At 36.1% G+C, this 16,349-nt stretch overlaps 1 protein-coding gene across 2 annotated transcripts in view; it reads right to left on the bottom strand.

The window, feature by feature from the left end:
* Positions 1 to 1,060: 1,060 nt before the first annotated feature.
* The window catches only part of LOC149772886 (MAM and LDL-receptor class A domain-containing protein 1-like), a 58,897-nt gene continuing 43,608 nt past the window's right edge, over positions 1,061 to 16,349 (bottom strand). The window contains exons 3-7 of one of the 2 annotated variants that reach the window (XM_089947156.1): positions 9,012 to 9,371; positions 8,179 to 8,469; positions 7,306 to 7,589; positions 5,315 to 5,396; positions 1,061 to 4,613 (exon numbers count right to left, since the gene is read on the bottom strand). In XM_089947156.1, the coding sequence (XP_089803282.1) occupies positions 3,568 to 4,613; positions 5,315 to 5,396; positions 7,306 to 7,589; positions 8,179 to 8,469; positions 9,012 to 9,371 (2,063 nt within the window). In that variant the 3' untranslated portion in view covers positions 1,061 to 3,567. The remainder of the gene's footprint in view (positions 4,614 to 5,314; positions 5,397 to 7,305; positions 7,590 to 8,178; positions 8,470 to 9,011; positions 9,372 to 16,349) is intronic. The other variant, XM_089947157.1, reaches the window with a different exon arrangement.

The raw sequence follows: 16,349 nt of genomic DNA, 5'->3' as shown, positions 1-16,349 counted from the left end.
TTGAAACTTGGTAATGGTGTAATTACAACTTACAATAAAGTTTTCCAACGTTTGGAGTTCATTTGTAGCGTAAGAGGCAACTTACAATCAACAAAAATAAACTAAACACACCCCAAAAAATCCTATGAGAAAATCAGAAAACCCAGTCTATTACATGTCTCAGTGGTATGGGATATCTACAAACGAGAGTTAACCATAGGTAAAACGAAATGAGAAACGGTTCAAAAGCCGTCTTAAAATGAGTAAACTACATGTCTATTTTATGCTGTTAGAACATCACAATTTAGGAAGAGTATATAATCAAAGAGTGATGTAGTGTGCACGTGTTTGTCGTACATAATCAAATTGTTGTCGTCAATATATATATATATATATATATATATATATATATATATATATATATATATATATATATATATATATATATATATATATATATATATATATATACATATACATATACATATATATATATACATACATACATATATATACATATATATACATACATATATATATACATATATATACATACATACATATATATATATATATATATATATTGTTGTTGTTGTGGAGTTTAACGCCATTTTTCAGCACGATAGGCTATACATGGCGGCCAGTATTAATGGTGGAGGAAGAACCCGGAAAACCCCAGAAAGAACAACCGACCCACGAGAAGCTACTGGCAAGCTTTCTCACATGCCCACATTGGCTGAATCTTAGACTCGAACCGCCGCAGGCAGAGGTGAGATGGCAGTGATCCGTAACGAAGAGCGCTTTAGACCACTCGGGGCCCCCATATATATATATATATATATATATATATATATATATATATATATATATATATATATATATATATATATATATATATATATATATATATATATATATATATATATAGTGACAACAAGAATACGATTTTTGTAACAACGCCTGCAATAAAAGATATGAAAAATCACATATACAAACTGACAATTTCCCACAAATCGGTAATACAGACGTTTCTTTAACTAAGACCAATTATAAAGCAATCTTCTTATATTCTGTCCTCAGTATAAAATGAGACATGCACGGTAGACAGTCAGTGCTAATTTCCACCCAAAAAAGAATCACGTTGGCATTTTTCACCAGAATTATCACAGCATTGTGCAAATTTAATCTTATGCCAGCGGGGAAGTAATCAACTTACCGATCAGATCATGAATTATTTCCCTTTTAAATGTACCGCACCACATACAATCGTTAGAATAACTTAAGTGATGTATTATTTAACAGTAGAAATAATGAGGGCGAGATGGATGAAGAGAAAATAAGATCGTCTTTGATTGCTAAAATCTTGTTCAAAATGGTGTTTACTATAAAACTGCAACCCATTACGTTGATGTATGTAACATTCTCTTCTTGTCCCTATTGGAATAAACCGAATGGAACAATTATATTAATTCGCACTCTTCCATTCCATTTCTGTTTGTTAAACTTTGAACTAATTTCTAATATGTTAATGGATGTATGGCATCCTTTGCCACCAACTGTAAAAATATTCCAGAAGAATATCAATCCAAAGAAGGTTTTTTCTCCTTTCTGAATGAATATCAAAGATTTTTGTAAAAAAAAAATATTTCTCAGTGATCATTCCAGGGTTATAACATGCTGTTGCTGTGAACCGTTTCATTTTGCTATTCTTTTTCTTTCTTGTATTGTGACTCATTTCTCACTTTCAATGTTGATTTGTATGAGAATTTTATCGTTCATTTAGAAGGATATTTTCATATTTTTCAAAGATAGCGACTAATTTTAAGGTTATATTGTCAGAATCTTGGTTTCCTCTAAACACACGGACGTCAATATCTCAAGTCTATGCCCTATCGTCGTGCTTCGTTCTTAAAAAGGAAAATATAATCGTAAAAAAAACTATATATTAAGGATATTATACTGTTTATGACAGGAGAAGACCAACTGTCGGACACTATGTATCGTATCCCATTCAAGCTTTTTAAAAACATGGAAAATTGTTTGTCTGTTTAATTGGGGGTTGGGGGTATTTCAGGTCAGAGCCCGACATAAACCCTCTGTCTTTGATATATCGCGTATGGTAGTTGACAAAATAAAATACAACTGCTAAATGCTATTTCTTGCTTCACGCCATGAAGTCCTGGACAGTGTGAAAACTGATTGTTTGATACCATTTTCTGAATTACGGTATCTAGTTATATATCAGTCAGGCAGAGAAATGTATGCATTTTGTGCATTTCGGATCACATGGCTGAATCTTCATCGTACTGAAATCCAATTGTCTGATAACTTTTTATGCTTTTTATTGTCTAATTCATCAGATGAAAAAGACAGCTGACTGATTCCTGACTATGTCTTTTGTGCTTTGTTATTAATCAGACGAACAAACTGCTTGATACCAATGGCTGTTTCTAAGGCTTAGTTTGTGATACCTTGTTTTTGACCATATGGACGTTTTTTCTTCTTAATGTGTGATTTTCTGCATATCTGTGTCCCCTACAAACAGATGCTATTATATGGTGCGCTGTCATGAATTTCATTTCTAATTACGTGACAACATCTGAAACAAGTGGTATTTTCCCCATATCCGAGTCCGTTGTTGTTCATAGAAGGAAATAAACGGCCGGAGCTAATGTATAATTGCGTTGTTCTTTATCATAAAGGATAAGATATAGTCTGTCCATCATATAAAGTTTCATCTGCTGAATTCTTTATACTCGAGAAAGTTAAAAGAGTATTTCACTACAAAATATTTCCGGTGGTCACTTCTGATTTCTAGTATAAACGGTTATGTCTTCAACAAAAGGAAAACGTGTTCTTCCGTTCAAACATGTTGCTCCTCATGCAGGCAATTTAGTCACAAGAAAAACAATTGCATGCAACTACATGTAATGACCCATTTGCATGGTTCAGCAAACGATGAGGCGAAATATTCGAGATGTAATTTTACTCGATGTCAGGTTTCTAAAAATGTTCCTGTCATGGAAGTTTACAAACAGATCTTCTACAATCAGCTTTAATGCTGGAAGAAATTAGTAAAAATCATACCGCAATATATTAAAATGTTATTAAACCAAAAAAAAAAAACAAAAAAAAAAACATTCGAACATGCTTGGAGTTTTAACATCGTATAAATGAAAATCTCTTTCATCCAACTACAAATAATTATGCCAACACTAATGACGAGTACATGGGCAAATCATCCAGTTCGTGAGTAAAACATCAAGCTTCTATAATTAGTCAAATTATTAGTGCTTTACAATTTCTCCAAGACTGGAAAGCTTAGACCTAACCGTCAGAGTTCAGTGCCCTTGTATTTGTATAGAAAGTTAAAATGATGCAGCGTTAGAACATTGAAACAATGTCAGTTCCGAATTTATACCGAAACTTTGTGGAGTAATACCTTTGCTAATATTAGAAGCCATACATTACTGGCAGCAAGTCATATTCAAGCACCTGATTATACAGATATCGACAGAGAAATGCATGTCCACGAAGCATTTTATTTGGTATAGATCTTTGGTCAAATGATGTTGTATTTGTATTGATTCAGAGTTTTGTAACGAAACTGTCCTGCTCCTTGTCAAAAGTATGTTTTACTGTGAATTCTGGTGTGTGCATATCTGCATTGTTTATCTCCTTCGTAGTTAAAATTAAATTAGAATATGTTAAGTTCTTATCCCTGTCTGTGTTACTAAAGTCACTTTCGCGCACTTTATACCGCTTTAATTCACTAGTGCTCGTTTTCTTTTCCTCCGTCTTCCTAATTTTGCGAAAGTATATAACGAGAATTATTACCACCAAAACAACAAACAAACAACCGCCGATTACACCTCCAATTATGTTTCTGTCTCTTATGGAAATGTCCTTTTCTGCCAGAAAGCTTTGGTTATCGGTTACACTTTCAGGAGTTGATATCGATATGTAACGATCTGTAGACAGCGTTTTCTTCGTAGTATCCGTGAGTAAAGATTTTAATGTAGTTGTCTTCGTGCTCTCGCTTGTACGGAATGTTTCTAAATTTTTCGAATATGTTACGATTTCTGGAGTTGATATGTCATCTGTATTACTTTTAAGTGGATGTTCTGTTTTTAAAGTTTCTATTCGTAGAGTGGTGTATGTTGATGCTAAAGGATTTGAAAAATATGTTTTGCCATTTGATGTCGTCACGTGGTACAATGTTGAACCGTCATTATAAATCGATGTTACGGATGTTGGTGTAGGTACAGGAGTAGTTGAGCTTGAAATAAATGATGATGTTTTGCTATCTGTTGTGCTCTTCGTGGCACTTGAACTGATTGAAGTGAATTGATCCGTTGCCGTTGTGAGCAGAACCCCCACTGAAATACTTCTGTCTAACGTAGTTGAGCCATTCGATGTCCTTGTAGGAAATTGTTCGGTGGTAACAGTGGAACTGATAATATTCCCACTGTTAGTTGTTCCTGACAGGGAAGAGTTTCGCGGAAGACTATGGGTGGTGAGAGTACTAACGTTGCTAGTTCTTGTAAGAAGGGAAACTCTGGTTAACATGGAAATGATCGTTTCAGTCGTGTGTATACTTGATATGGTGGCTGAACTTCGACTATGAGTGAACGCTGAAATAAAAAATATTTCCATACTTGATATCGTAGTTGAATTTCAACTTTGAGTGAATGCTGAAATAAAAAATATATCCATACTAAACCATTACTCGCATCTAACACATAACTCATCATCATGAGTATTTGATATAAATCCTTTCTGAAGGCAACGGGGCATTCGAGTATTTGAGATACTTCAGTAAAATCACTTTTATTTTGACATTATCCTAGTGTTGACATATAATATGTATCAGTCATCAAATAGTCCATGGCATACTTCATTGAAAGGATTTGAAATTCATGTCATGCACGCATCTGCATTTAGTCCATCAGGGGCCATACTGCATAATCTGACGTTCATTTCATTATGATCTAATATGAATACCCTTCCAGTTTTCTTACTTTTTTCAAATTAAGATAAATAACTACAAACCTAGGCAATGCACGAGCTTGGTTAGTTTCACGCGGTAAATAAATATCAAATTTAGTAAGAAGCATGTTTTATAGTAAACAAATGTAGATATGGATATTTCTTCATAAAACTGCCATTATCGCAAGTCATTGCTGGAACATGTGTGTACGACATTATGGGTAAAATTGGTGCAGTGTTATACTTTTACTAGTTACACTCTATAGCAATGAAACGTCCTTAAAATGGAGAACATAATATCAATGACTCTCATGAGCATACGTGTTCCAAGAAACATAAGACTCACTTGAAAGCGGTTTGCCATGGATTGAAATATCATCAATGCCAACTTCCGAGGAGTATCCATTTGTAGTCGCTTGAAATATGATCTGCAATTGAATGAAACGACCCAACAATCACTGTCAAGTATCAGTACAATATTCAGTTCTATAAATAACGCATTTTAATCTAAAGTAATTGTTAAATCATAAAAATACGTTTTCATGTTGTGTAAATACCGACATTTGCAGGTGGCGCTGATGTCTGTAATATGAATAAAGTCTGAAATAATTTAGGCAGAAAACATGTTAATGTGCTCTCTGAGACCGATTGTAGCAAATCCTATCATGGAAAACGGAAACAAAATGGGGAATAATAAATGGCCTAACATAATCTGCCAAGTTATCATGTCTAGAAAGACGTAGCCAAAAAGTTAACGACTGTAAACGTTCTTAAAAAGAGAATAACGCAGACCCGGTCTCCATATTTCGTAAATTGGCTTTAGAGTATACATCCCTTGTTATTCCCTTGTTACTGTGTGTGATTTTTCACGTACAAAGGCTGCTTCTGTGATAAATATCATGAAGGATGGTCATTTATCCTACACATCGAATGAAGGATAACAGTTACCCTGCATATCGACTGAAGGATAACAGTTACCCTGCATATCGACTGAAGGATAACAGTTACCCTGCATATTGACTGAAGGATAACCAGTTACCCTGCACATCGACTGAAGGGTAACCAGTTACCCTGCACATTGACTGAAGGATAACCAGTTATTCTGCATATCGACTGAAGGATAACCAGTTACCCTGCATATCGACTGAAGGATAACCAGTTATTCTGCATATCGACTGAAGGGTAACCAGTTATTCTACATATCGACTGAAGGATAACCAGTTACCCTGCATATCGACTGAAGGATAACCAGTTACCCTGCATATCGACTGAAGGATAACCAGTTACCCTGCATATCGACTGAAGGATAACCAGTTATCATGCATATCCACCACGTGGCGTGTTCTAGTCATCGTGATATGCCACTTAATTTAAGGTATGGATAAATAATATTCTAAGATAAGTAGCTAGAAACATTATCATCAAGACCAACAAAGAATGTCCGAAATTTGCCCCATCAAATGACCACCAGTGAAATTAACGTTCCAATCTACCCCTCGCTTTGTCAGTGTTCATAAATTATTGCGAAAGTGACTATGGTACATAATAGAGCCTCAAACATAGCAGTAACTCCGGTGTTATTTCCACGAAGGAACACGCAGTTTACTTCTTCTGTTTCTCCACGTGTACATGCTGTTATTAGTAGTGATGACCAAACCAAGTTTCATCGGAAAAAGAATTAATTATTGTTCAACCGATAGATGTCTCCTGGGCTTCCATTCTCTTAGTGTCAGATCTGTGTTACTAACAGATTTTCCTAATTTGGTATTGTCAGCAATATGTATGTAGTTAGCGTTGAACTGTCGTCTTGGATGCTTTATGGTGTGCGACTTGATATCAGTTATCTTTAAGTTAACGCAAACTGTTGTTGAAAATATAACCTTTTTTTTTCACCCAGCATCATCCACCTCTTGAACATTTCCTTACTGCTCACGTTTCTTCAGGAACCTAAATATAGTAGACTTCGTTACACTGAATATTTCTCCAAGTTTTCAGTGTCATTTACATCTCAGTTCTGCAGCCAACTGTCGTTATTCATTAGGCAGTTCGTGTCTTGCACTATCCATTGTTATAGAGGAATATATACGATACTTTTCAGCGTAGTAATTTATTGAGTATACTGAGGCACTAAAACGTCCTTGATTGATCGAATGATAACCAGTTTGCCTTACATCTGCAAATGTCGAGTTAATGTTACACTTGACTGTATAATACACTGTGGTGTGCTTCACGTCAATGTTAGACTCAAATATTAGTATTCTGTGTTAAGTCCCAACATGAATGTTAATACTGATGTCTTCAATTTACATCCTAAGGTGGAAAATATAGTATGCTCACCGAAAATGGTTTTGTAGAGAACACTGGTATTTCTACTTTCATCCATGGTTGTGGAAATTGGGCATGGCTTGTCCAATCCATGGAAGGTGGCTTGTAACTCCACAAGGTAGTACGGGTATTGTCCTGCTCCTGCAGAATCACGAATAATTTGGCATTACTGTCCGCTACGCTGTACCAAAGGGTCAGACAAACGGGGTAAGGCAGGATAGGGGTCATCAATCCCGCCCTTTGGCCCTTGTATGGTGAAACGTTAAGGGGAAGATATGCATATTTTCCCGATCCATCTATAAACAAGTTAGATTTAAGAGATAACTATATTCATGTTTTCATATCTGCGTACTTATGTTGGTATTTAAATTAGACTGTAGTAAATTTAATTATATTGGAATTGAGACGTGTTAGCCATCCGATTAACATTACATTGGTAACTGTAACATTATCGATATAAGTCAGCAAGTACTGAATAAATCAGCCTAGCACGTTTCCAAAATTGTATTAATTATAACCAAAACTGGGTAACAGTTGAAGTCATAAAGTCACTACTTTGTTAGCTTTTGATTCTATGGTGTGGATGTTATTTCCAACAATTTTTAAAATTCAATAGAGTCACAGATGTATCAGATATTATTATATATTCTAGCATTTATTTTGCATCTCATTATTGCTCTTTATTAATTGTTTTAAGAGCAGTTCTGGAAATGTTCATAATAATGTTCATCATACAATTCTTAGAACTTACGGTGGACCCTTCGTGGTTTCCCAGAATGAAGCGCACCTACAGTCATGTATTTATAGTAAGAGGGGATCTGATATTAAGTTAGTCCCGATTTTCGATAACCTACTTCGTCATTTGTAGCCACAAATAGTACCTACCAGTTTTTGTGTGATCTCCGTTTATTTTACTGTTCCAAAATCCAACAGATCCTGATGTTATATTCCACTTAATTGTGTAGTTTTTGTTCACAACAGATGAAAGGTTGCACCAGCCGTTTTCAAAGTCGCAGCTCCCCGGAAGTAAATCGGTGTCGGAATAGGCCAATGCACATGGGTTCATGTGTGGAGCGGTTGTAGGTTTGCTAGTCGTGGTAGTGGTTGTTTGCGGAGTTGTCGGAGTTGTCATCGTCGTTGGTATCTTGCACAAGTCAGTAAGATCATCCTCATTGGCTTAATAAATAAAACGGGAGAAAATGTACTCAGACGAAAACCTAATTTGTAAATATGAGCTCAAACGTTTGATTTTAGGTGCATCTCTTCTTTATGGTAATTTGAAGTCTCTGATGTTCTCCATTAGTACAAAAAAGGGTTGTTTTCCCTAACGTATAATTAATACAGATTTCAACCGATAATCCAAAACATTACATTATGCATTAAAATGATTAGTCTGTAAGCGTCACGTGAGATATTTTAAAGGCATCTAAATATATTTGTTTAACCACGAAAAAAATGATTCCTTTTGTAGCAAACATGAAAAACATATCGAAATCCCAACCCTAATAGTGTATTATAAAGGGCGGTAACCTAGTTGATATAAGAAAATCACTTTGTTCAATATGTTGTGTTTGGTTAATAGTGACTAGCTTAGACACATTGGAATATGTCAATTTGTTTCATACAAACTATGAAGTGCTAATCTGGAAGAACCCAAACATAATAATCACTGTACAGAAGTATTCAATGTGAAATTATCAAAAACGAAACAATTACACCTTTCGTTTCCGATAACAGCCAGATGTCATCCAATCCAATGTCACTTGCAAAATGTATCCTTGTTGTTGCACGGAACTGTAGTTGGAAGACACCTGGTTTCAAAGACACCGTCGCTTCTAACCAATCAGGGCTTTGTCTGCCACTTCTGCTCCACAACATAGATGATACATTATCCGAGGTGACGTTGTCAGAGGTCACCATGTATAAGGACAATGTACCGATACCGTTTCCGTTCATGTGGTACCAAAATGTCAGATTGCTTGTCTCGTTCAGATCGATTTTCTGACTCTGGATTATAGCAACCCATGTACTGTTGTATGCATCTTGTCCCCGGATGTACAAATAGGCCCCTTTAATGTCTGAAATTAGAAGCTTGAATTATCTTATTCAGTAGCAAATACTTCATCTAAGTAGCCGTGCAATTAAATCTTTAGAATTAGACGAGTTAGAACTCAACGCTTTGTTCACTTGCTTTGATCTCTAGAAGAAGGAATGTGTAACTTTCAGGGAGGAAGTTTGATTTTTCTTGCGTTCGTGATATTTGCAGAAGTCAATATACCCTTGTCAAAATTTGACGACTTGTGAAGATGTTCACATGACAGAGATAAATATTCAAGATTAGGTTCAATAGAAAGATTACACCGATTAGAACCCTCAACCAGCTCAGGAAATCTGCACTCTATAGGAAAAGAAGGATGCCATTCGTGGCCAGCTTTCACTTACTCAAAACAGCTCGAACTAGTCGTGCAGGCACTGTTAAAAGCAAATTGATCAGCACTGATAAGCATCATCCACTCGATGTAATGAATAAAGGGTGAGGGCTTTTAAGAGGCCTGTAAATGGTCAAAAGCCAACTGCTGATATTGAACGGAGAAAGAGACCTTGAACCATAAATTCTATGGTGGGACATCATGCTACATGTCTGCGGCATGATGCCCAGTGCTAGACATCACTATAAACTGCCAAACTGCAGACATTGTAGCGATATGACTGAATCTTTTTTAAAGCTACGTTAAAAATCCTAATCACACACACACACACACACACACACACACACACACACTTAGAAATAAAGATGTGGCAGTAAAAGAAGTAGACTACACATTACATGTATCTATGTTAAGGATAGAAAACTCGTTCAGTGACAGGAAGGATACTATTGACTCACAAAAGAACAGCAGATTTGATATCCCATAAATGAATTAAACTTTCCTTGACCTTTTAAAAATTATCTCTGTGAAGTTTCAGTTAATGTGGCTTCTTGAATAAAGTCTAAACATTATTAATCCACAATAGACTAAGACAATATGAGAGTTGGTGCACAGAGTTTGAAAAAGTTAAATCTGAAAGAATTTCAACAAAAAACGCAAATAATTCCCACTTATTGACAAGATAAATGACCAAGAAATGAATTTATTCTAATAAAAATGATAATAGATTTTATTTATCAAACAAGCATGAGATGAACAGCAACAAAACTTAGTTATATGTTTATGCAGAAAGCGGATTTTTTATTATTATTTGGAGTTGGTGGATGACAAGGTAAGTATATTAGCTTACAGACACAAAATGTCCTCTATGGTAACACATATTGGGTCCATTTTTGCTGGAACCATGTTCAGATGGATACATTGAAACAATCAACTAAAATGTGTTTCAAAGATGACAAAATCTTTACTTACGATAAAAAGATCATCTACTAACACTATATTCAAACTGCGAGCACCTATATTCTCTTCTTTGTTGAATTGCAGTTGAACACCTTGATGCCCATTAACGACCGTATAACCAATGCTACGAGAGTCGTTATAATGTGTACCTCTAAAACAGGTGTAATGGATAACACATTACATATTGAACCCTTATGTTGATTTTTTTATAACCAATGCTACGAGATTCGTTATAATGTGTACCTCTAAAACAGGTGTAATGGTTAACACATTACATATTGAACCTTTATGTTGATATTATTTTATAACCAAATGCTACGAGATTGGTTATAATGTGTACCTCTAGAAACAGATGTAATGGTTAACACGTTACAATTTGAACCCTTATGTTGATTTTTTTATAACCAGTATTACGAGATTCGTTATAATGTGTACCTCTAAAACAGGTGTGATGGTTAACACATTACATATTGAACCCTTATGTTGATATTATTTTATAACCAAATGCTACGAGATTCGTTATAATGTGTACCTCTAGAAACAGATGTAATGGTTAACACGTTACAATTTGAACCCTTTTTTTTATATAACCAATGCTACGAGATTCGTTATAATGTGTACTTCTAAAAACAGATGTAATGGTTAACACAATACAATTTGAACCTTATGTTGATTGTTTTCCCTTACTTTTCAAATAAAACGTATGTTTAAGACCGGTTAGTGTCCGTTTTTCTTACAACTTACATTTTGAATACGTACACTACACTTCCAAGCAACTTTCAGGGAAAATGTCACAGAGTAGCAGTAATTAATTATATTCATTTTTATACAGAAAGGTCGTCAATTTACACTACTTTCAAACTCAGTTTTTATGCTTGTATTTCATGCTAGTAAATAGTGATGCCTTGAACTTAAATGTGCATGTGCCCCAGTGATGACAAAGTCTCAACAACGTTCTAGCAAGATGTAATTCTTCTAAAATTACGTTACAGTGAAACCATCTGTTGCCTCTGTGATTTATGTTGTCAGTTCTGTCCTCATATTTACGAAACAAATTCCATTCCTTGGTAATATTAACAGACAAATTAAAAGTTTTTCCATTGATCCTAGCTCCTTTAAAAACATATTTTAAACAAATTCAGAAGATCATACTTTTGAAAATCTGAAGCTGAGATGAAATTTGGACATATTTGGTATTGAAGATGATTTACATTGTGAAATGTCTCTTTGCTGCCTCTTCATTGCCGCAGCTTGGAACGAGACTAAGTGGTGAACCGTTCCGAAGTTATTCAGAATTGTGTGGCAATTAGCAAACAGATTTGAAATTCAAATGCTGCAGCCGTAGTTATTGTCCCCTATATAGCTGTGTTATAATCGTTAAGAATATATGCTCCCTCCGGTTTGATTAACGTAAACACAGGACCGGCGTTTGGGTGTGGCAAGTGGGGCAACAGCCCCCAGGCCCCGCTCTTGAGGAGGCCCCGCGCTTCAGGCCTAAGGTAGCACTTATGAGTTTTTCAAGCTATATTCCCCGGTAAATTGGAAACGCTGATACAGGCCGCACGTAATGCACGTAAATCGCGAAAGTTGACCTAGTCTAGACATAATCAGTTTTTGCAGTAGCATACCAATCGAGATACCGATACTCTGGCCACGCGCGGCCATGGTCCGCCCTAGGCCCTGCGTACTCCTAACGCCTCTTCTGCGTAAACAAGTAGCACCACCACCACCACCACCACCACCCTCTCTCTCTCTCTCATGTTTGGTGTCACTCTGTCGACCCTAAGTACACACTTTCTACGCATGAGAAAATAGAAATATAAAATCATTTGACATTATTACTATATTATCACATGTAACATGTGGATGTCATTTAAAATTGGCAACAAAAAATTAATATCATCAAACAGTTGCGTTTTAATTTTCATCAGTTCTAAGTTGGAAAACGTTCATTGGGTAAGCAACGGTACGATACTGTATAGTACACTATGAATATGTTTTACAGGGTACAGTTGTAAGAACGTATGATGTGACACCAAGGATTTCTAATTCATGACTTTCTAGGAAAATTATATGTTCTGTGCTGGAAATATGGCAAGTATTGCTATCATTAGTGCAATGATAAACTACTTGGAAATCTATGTGTTGCATAGCATGGGAACTGGTGACTGAGCCACACCGGTTGGTAAATACGAGTGTTTACATTTGCAATCGCATTATTATATTTGATTCAACTGGGGCGGATTGTGTGTTTTCGACCAAATTAGAAGAAACACATTTCTGGTTTTTGCCGGTTTTGCAATAGCACTTCAGAGAGTTTGGTTTTGTGTGGCCGGTAATGTGTATTGCTTGTGTGTCTGGAGTATCAAATAGCTTGTGTGTGTGTGTGTGTGTGTGTGTGTGTGTTAAAATAGTGTGCATGGTGTTATCAAAGTTGGAGAGACGTTAAGTTGCTTTATGAGTGTATTTATGTTTTATAGTTTTTGTTCTTGTTGTTGGATTATACAACATCCTGGTCAGGCACAGCAGAGAATATCAAGGGTTTATTTTTTAAAGTAGTTCCTAGCGCGTTGACACCATGACTGAGACGACAGGTCTTAGATAACCAGATTGAGATAGAAAAAATAAGGTTAGCAAAACAGACAGATTTCTCTGTGATATGGGTGAGAAAATTAAACTGCCAACGGCATATTTTCTTGCTTGTGAGGATTTATACATTGACTGTTCGCAGACACTACTTACTGTGCTCAAAAGAGATAAGAAACGATGATGGACGTTTGGCATACCATGACTCGAATCTCTGTCACTGTGCTTCCTTTGCTTGTAAAGTTGCATAGTATTCAATGGATCAAGGCTCATCATATGTTCAATTAATTTTAAAACTGGTGTTGACTATTATCCTTGTATATCTACTTTGATCTTATAGCCTGCGATATTTGTACGACACGTTACATGGTTCCAGATCTCTGTATTTTAAATATCTGTATAAGAAAAATCTTTTTTTGGCTGCTCTCATTAAACTGTTTTTAAAATTGAAGGACTTTAATGGCTTTTCCATGATCTACATTTTCAATAGCTGTTAATTTATTGTCTAATTCTCCCTCAATGTATTTTATGTTTTGAATTTTGATATATTGTCCAGAGTCTAATGATTTAAAATCTGGCTAGACTGGTGAATTTTTGCTAGATAACATTTACACGTCAATCTGAAATACAGTTATTGTCGAGTTTTTCTCGTTGTTATTGTACCACCTATGAAGCAGTTGCGGTTTTTGGTGGTGTATGGGAGTGGTTGGGGCTGTTTATTATTCTGGAGGTTTCTTTCAAATGTTTAAATGTAAAAAGACATCACTAAAAGATATCAGCTATATTGTATATCTGGTACACATTGCGTCTGGCAATTATTCTGTCATCATTTTAAGATTTAAAAAAAAATAAAAACCACAAATGTTACATATATATCATGGCAACCGATTATTTCTCAATTTTTCATCTTTAATGACGATATACAATATGTCAATTGTTCTTCCTTGCATTCGCTTACAATGATCATAAATACTGTGTGAAGCAAAGTCTCTGTGAATAAACAGGTACAGCCTGTCGTAAATCGAATAATACCGATCAGAGTAATTGAATCGGTGTTATTTGTTTAAGCAAAGCAAATGTATTCAAAAATGCATTGGCTTCACACAGCTATAAACTATTAGATTCAGTAGATACCTTTTTTCTGGCTTTTAAATCCTAAAACTTTAGCATTGAAGTTTGTGCTGTTCACTTTGAAAGCGTTATTGGGAGAGATTTTAACATCTGATTGGTGTTTCAAACAGCGACAGCTATATCTTCATCGTTGCCGCCATATGCGGTTATTTAAAGTGACAGATATCTAAAATTAAAAAAGTGCTGGTTTCGTTCTTGTCACTGGTGTAGTACAAATGACCACTCCGGTGGCCAAGTGGTTCGAGCGTCGGCCTCGGATGCCGAAGGTCGTGGGTTCGATCCCCGGCCAAGTCATACCAAAGACTTTAAAAAAATGGTACTAACAGCTACCTCGCTTGGCGCTCAGCATTAAGAGGTTAGTGTTAGGACTGGTCGACCTGGTGTCAGGATAATGTGACTCGGTGGGAATTCATGCTACATCTCTGCGGCATGATGCCCCCAGTGCTAGACATCACTATAAACTGCCACACTGCAGACATCTTAGTGATATGACTGAAATATTGTTAAAGCTATGTTAAAAGTCCAAATTACATCATAACACAACACACTGTCCTGTTTTTTCCGTGAACCAACTATTATCCTTATGTTTTACTTAATATGTACCAAAAAAATTGTTTCCTTAAAGTCCCTTTGTTCCGACTGTTGTTGTTGTTGTTGGGTTTAATTATAGTAGCGTTCGCACAATTGTGCATGTGCCACTTTTTTCTGACTGCACCGCAACCTGCTAGTTGTTCCTGGGGAAGGAGATGGTGCCACCTCCCCCAGGCTTTTATGGATTCAAGGAACCCTGATAGTTTGGCCTCAATCTGTGGGTCCATAAAGGTCCCTCCAGTTGAATGGTTGGCTGTCATTAGTGGGAAGGAGAGCTCGGGAACGGTGTGGTAGTATGAACTGTTTAAGAAATCCACCAATAATTTTAATGTTATTCGGTAGTCTTCATATTTACCTCTTGCCTCCCTCTCCTACATTTGTTGATTCGTGTGTGTGTGTGTGTGAACACATTAACTCTATAATCTTCAGCTAGAAATCGATAAAACTTGGGGTAATTGTTTAGGGCAATACAATAAAGAAATGAGACAAATTTGGGGATGTTTTGTCACCATTGTTTGGAGTATTGCCACAATGAACAAATGTAAATTGCAATGTATGCTAAGTGCTATGAACACTAGTTTCCGCGTCGTTTTAGGTGGTAGGATATAGATATTTGCACTAACGGGTACGTGATATTGCAACAGAGAGGTGTTTAGATCTTTCTTTTTTTTCACCCATATCAAGATGCAGCGTGACATGCAAGTTTTGCGGTCAGGGTATGTAACTACCGTTCTACACAGATCTAGTTTTTTGGAGTAGTCGTTATCGTTTTGGTTTTTACAGCACATGATAAGCTAGCTATACATGGCGGTCAGTATATCTGGTGGAGGAAGAAACCGGAAAAATCACGTGTCATTGAGTCAAGGGAAGCTACCGACAATCTTTCCCACCTACCCACGCTGGCAAAGCCTGAGACTTAAACTCACACAGACAGATTTGAGATGGCGGTGACCGGGACAGGCGTACGCCTAAGACCGCTAGGTCACCCAGGACCCTAATAATATGATGGTACATTGTTTAAAACCAGGTGCGAGTCCAAGATTTTATCTAGAAGAGGCAAGGGTTACACACAAAATAAATACAAATGTAAACAAATTGTATTCAATGCATTTCCTTAATGACTTACATGGCTGCATTACAAGCTGCCAATGAACTCTGTATTAGCCTAGTCAGGTTAATCTCTTTGCGTCTTAATGAATCTTGCAATTGATTAAACATATTTTTGTCATATGTGATTTAATTTTTGCACAAGAATCCACCAACGTTTTCTAATATTGCACATTTCGGGTGGAACGCGGAGTAGAATTTTTAAAAAAAACTAACCACATTATACAAGTGCTTGTATATTTAAAGCCTATG

This window comes from Sinohyriopsis cumingii, unplaced genomic scaffold (genome assembly GCF_028554795.1).
Source record: "Sinohyriopsis cumingii isolate HCF-2022 unplaced genomic scaffold, ASM2855479v2 utg001031l, whole genome shotgun sequence".
Classification (NCBI taxonomy): Eukaryota; Metazoa; Mollusca; class Bivalvia; order Unionida; family Unionidae; genus Sinohyriopsis; species Sinohyriopsis cumingii.
This window is presented reverse-complemented; position numbering and strand designations above follow the sequence as displayed.